This window comes from Nannobrachium achirus, assembly GCF_963921795.1.
Source record: "Nannobrachium achirus genome assembly, chromosome: 4".
In the NCBI taxonomy this organism is placed as follows: Eukaryota; Metazoa; Chordata; class Actinopteri; order Myctophiformes; family Myctophidae; genus Nannobrachium; species Nannobrachium achirus.
This window is the reverse complement of record NC_137813.1, coordinates 21873963-21886372: the sequence shown is the minus strand read 5'-3', so window position 1 is coordinate 21886372 and position 12410 is coordinate 21873963. Positions and strand designations below refer to the sequence as shown.

Genomic DNA, 12410 nt, shown 5'->3' with positions numbered 1-12410 from the left:
TGGATTATGATTAGTGTTATTATAATTTTGTTGTTATTGTTTTGTTACTATTGGACACTTTGAAACACTTTCTCTCAACTGACATAAGCTTTACTTGTCCAGTTCTGCCTTCCTTGTTTCTCTTTCTCAACAGATGCCATGTTTTTGCTCTTTTCCACAGGTCATGCAGTTGAGTTGACTCATATAGCCTAAATGGTACAGGTATCACGTACAATACCACAAATCTCCTGCGACATATTAATGAGCATGTCACCCCAATACTGTTACCAAAGTTATTCAAACTTATTTTTTAAAGATTATATTGTGAAATTATTATTGTGAACTAAATTATAGACAATATAAAACGTGCCACGGACACAGACAGGTCTTGCCACAGACATGTTTGTCCATGTATGGACATGTTGATGACCCCTGAACATCACACCCATGGGTTGCGGGCTGAAGGCTTGACATTATTGGACAGGCATGTAATGTATTAGATTTTGTTGTCGCTTTTAATATATCATTTGAATGTTTCAGTCTGTGTCTTTATTTCAATGTACTGTATGTAAAGCACTTTCTCTCTGTGAGAAGTACAAATGAAATGTACATATACCGGTACATACTTACTTCACTTACAACACGTTCATAAAAGTTGTTCAACAAACGTAGCAGATTCCTTATGAAGGTTAACTCTGAACTGGTTGGTCCACCGACCATTCCATACTCCAGCAATGGGTGGTGCCACATGTTGCCCCTAGAGAAAATATCTTTGGGCATGCGAAGATATAGTTTTTCAGGTAGTAGAGGCCATACCATCAGGTGGAGAAGGCAGTCTGTAGCCTACAGCAATTAATTGCCAATTCCCATGAAAGAGTTAATATTCATTAATTCGGAATCAAAAACATTTATCATGCCACAAATATGAATACGTCATCTTGGAGAAAGTACAATTTGTGGTTTTGATTGAGTATTTGTGGGAAATCAAAATATAATGTATGGCCTGAAAGGTTTAATATCACCATCTGAAAGGAAATATGCTACAGTTTCACTAATAAAGATTGTAAAATGCAGATTTGATACATTTCACTTGATTATATAAAATCTAAAAAGATATGAAGGGGTTAATATCTAAAATGTCTTAATTTAGGGTTGATACCCTCCCAAAAACATGCACGTAATCCTGGTCTCAATAATGCCTCCCCCTTGCCAGCCGGGGCGCCTGATGGAGGGGAAAGGAACTGGTTGGAATAACATGTTCCTTCCACGTGCTATGTCCAAACCAGGGAAATCTCCACTGTCAGGTGAAAAGAAGCAACTTGGACTTCTCATGCATAGAAGGAAGCATGAGGTCAGTCCGTTGTCTCCCCAGGGAGAGCAGAGCCCAGGATTACATAGGCAATTGGCACTGGGTGAAAAAATGGGTTACAAAATTGTGGGATAAAAATTATAAAGAAAGATAAAATGTCTTAATCATAAATCAATTACATTGTACATATCCAAGTTCATGGATAAACACGGTAGAAAGCAGATTTTAGTATTTTGCCTGAAACTAATAAATTAAAAAAAAAATAATATATATTATCGAAAATGTATCGATATCGAGGTATCAACATGCAAGTTATGTATCAATGAAGACAGCTTGAAATGGTATTGGTTTATGTGTCAAATTAATTAGACACACTATGCATGCACGTAGCACATGCAAAAAGCAGTCCATCTGTAACCAGGTGTGGTTATTTCAATAAAACCATTGTTTTAAATAAGGCATTTCATTTCTTTATTCTATGTGTACGGTGCAGTGTACATGCATGGATATGGTATTCATTATCTGGGTTAGGCAGGCAGTGGACCTAAAGCAGAAACACATTAAAAACTATATAGTGTTTTGGGCATTAAGGGGTTATAACTAAAACTACCCAGGGGATTTCACTGGGCACCCTCTTGAATTCATAAGAGGTGACCCCAAGCTACAAGAATCAGTTGAAAATAAAACGTTTAGACAAATCGGTTTCGGACTAATATACATGTAATAATGTATCATAATGATGTTATGATACATTGGTGTATGGCCATATTTGTAATAAGCTAATTAGAGTGCTCTAGATGGATTCAGTCATAAATCTGAGCATGGCCATGTCTTTCTAATGCTCAAGAAGCATGTAATACACAAGGTACAGTAAAAAAAAGAAGAAAAATAAATTCAGATACACGCCATCTTTGAAATTTGCAAGATAGAGGTTGAGATACACCCAGCCTTAAAGATTAGCATTCCAACATGTTTCTAGTGGTCAAAAAACATGAAATAGACACCAAGTTAGCATTTGTAGTTCATCTGGTTCAATATTTATAGCCAAAACGGTTTTGAGATAGTGGCCGTCACTGGCCGAAATAAACTATTCATTCACTTATTTGCGGTGTATGTTCCACTTTCTGGTGAGTTTCTCAGTGATGTGAACTCCATGATCAGCTCTTTGGTCTTGTTGATGTTGAGAGTTAGGTTATTCTCCTGTTTACAATTCTTGGAATTGTGGTCTCTTGCCGGTTGCAGATGCGGGGGTGTGGTGTTGGTTGTCTGTGATGACACGTCCCCAATGTAGAAGTGAAACCTACAAAAAAAAGGCAACTAAACAAAGCACTGTTTAAATTACTTGCAGTAATGCCAGTTCAACTCACCAACACAAAAGTTTGCATATTAAGACTGCAAACACATACATAATGCACAAAGAAATGTACAGAACATATGTAGCTTGTAGATCGGCTATTTTGAAATAGCCAAGGTATAACATAGGGATAAAGTGGTTTATATATGTTTTAACATATTATAATTTATATCGGCAAAGTAACTAGTAACTGTAGTTTTCAAATAAATGTAGTGGAGTAAAAGTACAATATTGGATCCCAGATGTAGTGGAGTAGAAGTAAAAGTATTGGAATTTGGAAATACTCAAGTAAAGTACAAATACCTCAAAAGTGTACTTAAGTACAGTACTTGAGTAAATGTACTTTACACCACTGCAAGGCACCAACCTGCTCATCGGGAGCAATTAGGAGGACACTAACTCTGGGGGAGCCCAGGATCTAACGCTCTACTGTACCCCCTGAGCCACTACCGCCCTGTGTAGTAAACACCATAAGACTAATAGGGAGATAAGCGACCGCCAGGTCGCAGCGTGATTTTGGGGCAAAATGTGTAGGAGTAGTGTCCAAAAATGTGTTTGAAAAAAATCGGCCTGGTGGTGACGCTATATGAGACAGATCCATGTTGATGACATCATGAGTGTAGACATACTGTACGTACTACCGCCTGACCCTGAATTTCAAAAGCTGAACCAAAAAGGCCCCACATACACAGGTAGCCTACATATGAAGAGGCAACGTACAGTAGGCAACTATGAGCCCAGAGCAGCTGGGGCCTCCAAATGCTAATTCAAGATGGTCACTTCTTGAATTAGATTTCACTTCCCTCTTTCTTTTTCTTGGCTGGAGGCTTGTCAGAAAGTGTCTTTCCCACTTCCCTTTCTACAGAAGGTATCTCTCCAAGTTGCCTTTATTCTTATTCTTGCATGTCTTTTGTTTCATGGTGTCTGTACTGTACTGTGTGTGTGTGTGTGTGTGTGTGTGTGTGTGTGTGTGTGTGTGTGTGTGTGTGTGTGTGTGTGTGTGTGTGTGTGTGTGTGGCGCGTGCGTGCGTGTGTGTGTGTGTGTGTGTGTGTGTGTGTGCGTGCGTGTGTGTGTGCGTGTATGTGCATCATCATCAGAGGAGACACAGCAGCTAGTTCAGGCTCTATAGAGACATGAAGAGGAGACTGGAGAAGAGCCCTGCCCTGCAGTTGTCTCTGCTCTTGGCTGAGAAAGAACACCAGCGCTACTGACAGGCCAGGGTGTGACATGACAGCTTTTAACTAAAATGTAGCCTCCTTTATGAAGTATTGTTGGTGAGTTTCCCAAGTTTGTGCATAGATCTACCGTATTCAAGAATTTCTTGCGATGTTGTTTTTGACAGCAAATTTTGATTTAGTTTTAGACATAGTCTTTTGAATAAAATGTCATTTAAAAGAACTAAAAATAACAGTTCATTTTGGGGAACCATGAACTAGTTCAAATGTGGAATTATGAAGTACGAAATGACCTAGTTCATTTAGAAGCTGTGAACTTGAATTTGAACTAGTTTGTGTAGAAAGTCTTGCTTTGATGGTGAATTTTAAAACGAACAGACGAAACAAGGCATGACTTATGCCCGTTTAAAGTTTGAATGCATGTATGATTTAGAGGCAGAAGAATAATTTGCAAAAAACCGCAATATTCATTGAATTATTAAAAAATTATGATTTAACGTACAAACTTCTCACCCCATAGCCTGTGTAGATATACGTTCAAATTTCATGTAAAAAAGGTTCCGTGCACGTGACGCGAAAGTTCCTGGAGGAGATAGATTTGTACTGTTTTTCATATAATTCAAAATGGTGGGAGATCTAAAGGTCAGAGGTCAAAAGCCAGAGTGTAAAAGTTGTGGCATGAGGAGACGCATATGTGTGTCCAGGTTTCATGGCTGTACGTCAAACAGAGCATGATCTATACCTGTTCAAAGTTTGCACTTTCAAAGGCCACTTTCAAAGGCCAAAGCGCCACCCTTTGGCCGATTGTTGTAAAAGGTAATAGCACACGTCGCCACAGTAAGCTGAACACATTGATGTTTGAATATCGATTTTTCGGTGTAAGTAGGTAGAAAGGTGCCAAAGTTTTGAGGAGAACTGTCAGATAGATAAATATTGACAACAACATACGTGTGCTCGCTTTCAGCGAGCCCACAATGAATAAATAATGACAATAACTTACGTGTGCTCGCCTTTCAGGAGAGCCCACAATAACTGTACACATGTACGTAGAAACCTGAACCCTGTACTCATCCATTAAAGATTAAACCATTAGGACGAGTGGATCGTTGTCCTGGGGTGTTTAGGGAGGGTTCTTCTGTCAGCTTCCCTTTGTTAGCTGATCTGAGTGAACGGGTGGGGTTGTAGGTAGGGTTCAATAAAACAAATACAAGAATTAAAACCGCCGGGGCTGGAAGCACTGTTACTTATACCCGTAGCTGACTGCGGTCACGCCATCTACACTTCAGGAAAAGCTGGTCGCGCTATCCTCACTTCAAAATATGTTGCGCTTCTACACGGCTGTTTACGGTTTGACAAGGGGATGGTGCGTTCAAGGCGAGCTGGTAAATTATACTTTCTAGATTTCGAGACCAAGGGTGTATAAAATATGGAAATACATACTATTCAATTAACAGATGCTTTAAATTAGACCCCCCCCCCCCACGTAGTGATGTCAGTAGCTCATATACTGAATGAATATGATGCATAGTAGTGATGTCTGTAGCTCATACTGAATGAATATGATGTATAGAGTAGTGATGTCTGTAGCTCATATACTGAATGAATATGATGTATAGAGTAGTGATGTCTGTAGCTCATATACTGAATGAATATGATGTATAGAGTAGTGATGTCTGTAGCTCATATACTGAATGAATATGATGCATAGAGTAGTGATGTCTGTAGCTCATATACTGAATGAATATGATGCATAGAGTAGTGATGTCTGTAGCTCATATACTGAATGAATATGATGCATAGAGTAGTGATGTCTGTAGCTCATATACTGAATGAATATGATGCATAGAGTAGTGATGTCTGTAGCTCATATACTGAATGAATATGATGCATAGAGTAGTGATGTCTGTAGCTCATATACTGAATGAATATGATGCATATAGTAGTGATGTCTGTAGCTCATATACTGAATGAATATGATGCATAGAGTAGTGATGTCTGTAGCTCATATACTGAATGAATATGATGTATAGAGTAGTGATGTCTGTAGCTCATATACTGAATGAATATGATGCATAGAGTAGTGATGTCTGTAGCTCATATACTGAATGAATATGATGCATAGAGTAGTGATGTCTGTAGCTCATATACTGAATGAATATGATGCATATAGTAGTGATGTATGTAGCTCATATACTGAATGCATATGATGCATAGAGTAGTGATGTCTGTAGCTCATATACTGAATGAATATGATGTAGTGATGTCTGTAGCTCATATACTGAATGAATATGATGCATAGAGTAGTGATGTCTGTAGCTCATATACTGAATGAATATGATGCATAGAGTAGTGATGTCTGTAGCTCATATACTGAATGAATATGATGCATAGAGTAGTGATGTCTGTAGCTCATATACTGAATGAATATGATGCATAGAGTAGTGATGTCTGTAGCTCATATACTGAATGAATATGATGCATATAGTAGTGATGTCTGTAGCTCATATACTGAATGAATATGATGCATAGAGTAGTGATGTCTGTAGCTCATATACTGAATGAATATGATGCAAAGAGTAGTGATGTCTGTAGCTCATATACTGAATGAATATGATGCATAGAGTAGTGATGTCTGTAGCTCATATACTGAATGAATATGATGTATAGTGATGTCTGTAGCTCATATACTGAATGAATATGATGCATAGAGTAGTGATGTCTGTAGCTCATATACTGAATGAATATGATGTATAGTGATGTCTGTAGCTCATATACTGAATGAATATGATGTATAGTGATAGTGATGTCTGTAGCTCATATACTGAATAAATATGATGTACAGAGTACTGATGTCTGTAGCTCATATACTGAATGAATATGATGTATAGTGATGTCTGTAGCTCATATATCTTGAGTGGGACTTGGAATCACAATGTCTGGCTTTTGTGGGGCCTTCGCAGCTCCACTCGCATCCGACCGAGGGGCCTCCGCCTCGGACTCCAGAGTGGCAGACCCTTCACCCGGGGACCACCTCCAGGGACCCCTGGCGATATACCAGCGCCCCTGGGGATATAGAGACTGAGAACCGGGTGGCGAGGGGCCGACGCCGCTCCTTCTCGCATCCGACCGAGGGGCCTCGGCCGAGGGACCAACCGGGGACCCCCTGGAGCTCCGGGGACCCCCTCGCGCCGCTCCGATTTTTGGACCTCCAATGTTAACTACGATCGGACATTTTTTTTTTGAGAAATTCGGGACTTTGACTTCGTAGACCCCCTCCAGGGGATCCATGGAACCCAGGAAAATTGACAGCGCCCCTGGCACTGCAGCGCACAAAAACGTCCATGACTCGGGCTAGGAGCGACTGGGAGAGACGGGACCGTTACCCACGCGTCCGCCTCTGTGCCCCGGAGCCAGCTGTGCATAGAGCGCCCCCTGGCGGCAGAACGCCGCCACTGCAGCCCGCCTAAAAGGCCGTAACTCGGCCCCCTGGCCCCCGGAAGACACAGGGCCGGCTCTGGGGGGGTTACCATAAACCATTCGCTATATTGCCAAAAGTATGAAAATCAGATAAAAATAAAGAAGATTTGTTACCATAAAACAACTATATCACCTTGTTCATGATGTTCCTAAGTACCTCTAAAAATATTCCCAACCTGTTTTACTGTGCCAATAATTTATAATAAATTCGACAAATATTACCATAATCCATTCGCTATACAGCAAATAGTATAAAATCAGATAAAAATTAAGAAGTTTGTTACCATAAAACAACTATATCACCTTGTTCATGATGTACCTAAGTAGGCTACCTCTAAAAATATTCCCAACCTGTTTTACAGTGCCAATAATTTATAATAAATTTGACAAATATTACCATAATCCATTCGCTATACAGCAAATAGTATAAAATCAGATAAAAATTAGGAAGGTTTGTTACCATAAAACAACTATATCACCTTGTTCATGATGTACCTAAGTACCTCTAAAAATATTCCCAACCTGTTTTACAGTGACAATAATTTATAATAAATTCGACAAATATTACCATAATCCATTCGCTATACAGCAAATAGTATAAAATCAGATAAAAATTAAGAAGTTTGTTACCATAAAACAACTATATCACCTTGTTCATGATGTACCTAAGTACCTCTAAAAATATTCCCAACCTGTTTTACAGTGCCAATAATTTATAATAAATTCGACAAATATTACCATAATCCATTCGCTAAACAGCAAATAGTATAAAATCAGATAAAAATTAAGAAGGTTTATTACCATAAAACAACTATATCACCTTGTTCATGATGTACCTAAGTACCTCTAAAAATATTCCCAACCTGTTTTACAGTGCCAATAATTTATAATAAATTTGACAAATATTACCATAATCCATTCGCTATACAGCAAATAGTATAAAATCAGATAAAAATTAAGAAGGTTTGTTACCATAAAACAACTATATCACCTTGTTCATGATGTACCTAAGTACCTCTAAAAATATTCCCAACCTGTTTTACAGTGCCAATAATTTATAATAAATTCGACAAATATTACCATAATCCATTCGCTATACAGCAAATAGTATAAAATCAGATAAAAATTAAGAAGTTTGTTACCATAAAACAACTATATCACCTTGTTCATGATGTACCTAAGTACCTCTAAAAATATTCCCAACCTGCTTTACAGTGCCAATAATTTATAATAAATTCGACAAATATTACCATAATCCATTCGCTATACAGCAAATAGTATAAAATCAGATAAAAATTAGGAAGGTTTGTTACCATAAAACAACTATATCACCTTGTTCATGATGTACCTAAGTACCTCTAAAAATATTCCCAACCTGTTTTACAGTGACAATAATTTATAATAAATTCGACAAATATTACCATAATCCATTCGCTATACAGCAAATAGTATAAAATCAGATAAAAATTAAGAAGGTTTGTTACCATAAAACAACTTTATCACCTTGTTCATGATGTACCTAAGTACCTCTAAAAATATTCCCAACCTGTTTTACAGTGCCAATAATTTATAATAAATTCGACAAATATTACCATAATCCATTCGCTATACAGCAAATAGTATAAAATCAGATAAAAATTAAGAAGTTTGTTACCATAAAACAACTATATCACCTTGTTCATGATGTACCTAAGTACCTCTAAAAATATTCCCAACCTGTTTTACAGTGCCAATAATTTATAATAAATTCGACAAATATTACCATAATCCATTCGCTAAACAGCAAATAGTATAAAATCAGATAAACATTAAGAAGGTTTGTTACCATAAAACAACTATATCACCTTGTTCATGATGTACCTAAGTACCTCTAAAAATATTCCCAACCTGTTTTACAGTGCCAATAATTTATAATAAATTCGACAAATATTACCATAATCCATTCGCTAAACAGCAAATAGTATAAAATCAGATAAAAATTAAGAAGTTTGTTACCATAAAACAACTATATCCCCTTGTTCATGATGTACCTAAGTACCTCTGAAAATACTCCCAACCTGTTTTACTGTGCCAATAATTCATGATAAATTCTACAAATATTACCATAATCCATTCGCTATAGAGCAAATAGTATAAAATCAGATAAAAATTAAGAAGGTTTGTTACCATAAAACAACTTTATCACCTTGTTCATGATGTACCTAAGTACCTCTAAAAATATTCCCAACCTGTTTTACAGTGCCAATAATTTATAATAAATTCGACAAATATTACCATAATCCATTCGCTATACAGCAAATAGTATAAAATCAGATAAAAATTAAGAAGTTTGTTACCATAAAACAACTATATCACCTTGTTCATGATGTACCTAAGTACCTCTAAAAATATTCCCAACCTGTTTTACAGTGCCAATAATTTATAATAAATTCGACAAATATTACCATAATCCATTCGCTAAACAGCAAATAGTATAAAATCAGATAAACATTAAGAAGGTTTGTTACCATAAAACAACTATATCACCTTGTTCATGATGTACCTAAGTACCTCTAAAAATATTCCCAACCTGTTTTACAGTGCCAATAATTTATAATAAATTCGACAAATATTACCATAATCCATTCGCTAAACAGCAAATAGTATAAAATCAGATAAAAATTAAGAAGTTTGTTACCATAAAACAACTATATCCCCTTGTTCATGATGTACCTAAGTACCTCTGAAAATACTCCCAACCTGTTTTACTGTGCCAATAATTCATGATAAATTCTACAAATATTACCATAATCCATTCGCTATAGAGCAAAAAGTATAAAATCTCATAAAAATTAAGATTTGTTACCATAAAAACACTATATCACCTTGTTCATGATTTACCTAAGTACCTCTGAAAATATTGAACACCACACCACGCCCCAGACCAACCAAACCCCCGGTACCCCCAACCAACTTCTCGACGCTAGAACGGGACCCCGCAATCCGGACCCCCCAAAGACCCTCCCCAAGCCCCAAACCTCAGTCACACAATACAACGACAAATACCTATTTACCTACCACGAATACAGCACCAAGAATCCCAAATCCCTCTGGAGAGTCCACCCCAGCCGCCCAGTTCTCCTCCTAGGCGATTCCAGCCTGGGTTCCCTATCTAGGATCCAAGACCTTAAAATACAGGTTGACTCCTTCCTGGGAGCATCCATATACGATGGCATCGAGATTCTCTCTAAAATCCCGAATTCCTTCCCCGAAACCAGGAAGGTGGTACTCACCTTCGGGACACACCACTGGTCGTCCTCGGCCACACCCGACACCATTCGGAAGACCCTCCGCCGCTTATACAAGCTGGCCCAAGAAAAATTCCCAGCAGCCGCAATCTACATGCCCCTCCTGTCCTCCGCCCTACAACTCTCCCGTGAGGACCAGGACAAGCTAGCCACCCTCAACGACATCATCAAACAGGAATTCCCCCACCTACCGGCGCTAGCCCGTCCCCTCCTCAAGGACCTCATCCAAAAAAAGCCCACCCAGCCTCGAAACTTTGGGGAGGAAACGTGGAACCTTTGGAGCTCCCGGCTCAACGCAGAGACGAGCCCTCCCAATCCCGTGTCCAGTTAGACTAAACACAAAAACCCCCCACCCCAAAAAAAAACCCCTCCCCCAAAAAACTAAAATAAAAAAAATATATAAAAAAATAAAAAAATAAAAAAAATATATAAAAAAATAAAAAAATAAAAAAAATATATAAAAAAATAAAAAAATAAAAAATATATATAAAAAAATAAAAAACGCCCCTTTAAAAACGGACAGGACCTACCTGTAAATAGCCCCCCCCTCCACTTCCACTTCCCCTTTCCCCACAGGCCACGATGATGCTACTAGCGGAAAACTGCCGGCGGCACAGTCCGCTGTGGCGCGCCGCTGCTGAGTGGCCTCATTCTCCCCTCACCCCCTCCCCCTTCCCCCCAAGTCCCCCCTCGACCTCAAACCCGGAACGACGCCGGGACATAAACTCCCAAAACGCGTGGGGGCCGCCGTTCGCCCCACGGCGCCGCCGAGTGGGTTCATCCCAACCCCCGACCCCCCGATACCCCACCCCGAACCGGGACCGACGCCGAGACACAAACCCCGAAAACGCGTCGGTGCCGCCCGCCCGCGTCTCGAACTCCCGATCCCGCACGCACGCCGGAACACGCCTGCCGCTCCGAGACCGCCGCCGGGACCACGGGACGACGGCGCCGCCCGAAACCGAAAAACGCGCGGGTGCCCTCACCCGGCCCGCGACACCGCCTAGCCGGGCCACCCCCATCCCCCAACAACCGACCCCGCACCTCCAAACCGGACCGACGCCGAGGCCACGACTCCGGAAAAACGCGCGGGTGCCGGCGCTCTCCCCACGAAGTCGCCGAGCCGTACCGTTCCGGTCCCGAATCCCCCCCTCCGACTTCCAACCCGGACCGAAGCCGGGGCGCAAACTCCCCCCTAACCAAACGCGTGGGCGGCGTCGTTCGCCCCACGGCGCCGCCCAGGCGGATCGTTCCAGTCCCCCGACCCCCAACCTCCCACTTCGAACCCGGACCGACGCCCAGACCCAAAACTCCCCCCTACCAAAACGCGTGGGTGTCGCCGCCCGCCCCGAGACACCCCCGAGCAAGATCATCCCGATCTCCGAAGTCCACGGCCGAGTAGGTTGCTGTCAGTGAGAGCGCACTCTCCGGGTGTCCGAGGCGGTGCTACACTGTTTTTTCCCTTTCCAATCTTTCCGTTTTTCCTTTTTTCTTTTCGGTGGGCACGCTGAGGCACCAGGGAGCCTCCTCACATTAGAAAAACAAAACCCGATCCTGCAGCAACCGAACCGACGGCCCAAACAACACAAACGACACCTCGAAGCCGGACCGACGCTGAGGCCACGACTCCGGAAACGCGCGAGCGCCGTCGCTCTCCCCACGGCGCCGCCGAGCCGTACCGTCCCAGTTCCCTAAATCCCCCCCTCCCACTTCGAACCCGAACCGACGACGGGGCTCAAACTCCCCCTTAACAAAACGCGTGGGTGGCGCCGTTCGCCCAACGACGCCGCCAAGCCGGACCGTTACAGTCCCCAATCCCCAACCTCCT

The 12410-nt window shown here is 40.9% G+C and overlaps 1 protein-coding gene across 1 annotated transcript in view; it reads right to left on the bottom strand.

The window, feature by feature from the left end:
* Positions 1 to 10612, bottom strand: part of LOC308282757 (caspase-8-like) — a gene marked incomplete at both ends in the record, with an annotated part of 28387 nt that extends 17775 nt beyond the window's left edge. Inside the window, one exon of the mRNA XM_080723146.1 lies at positions 10568 to 10612. Within this exon, the coding sequence (XP_080579272.1) occupies positions 10568 to 10612 (45 nt within the window). The remainder of the gene's footprint in view (positions 1 to 10567) is intronic.
* Between the last annotated feature and the right edge of the window lie 1798 nt (positions 10613 to 12410).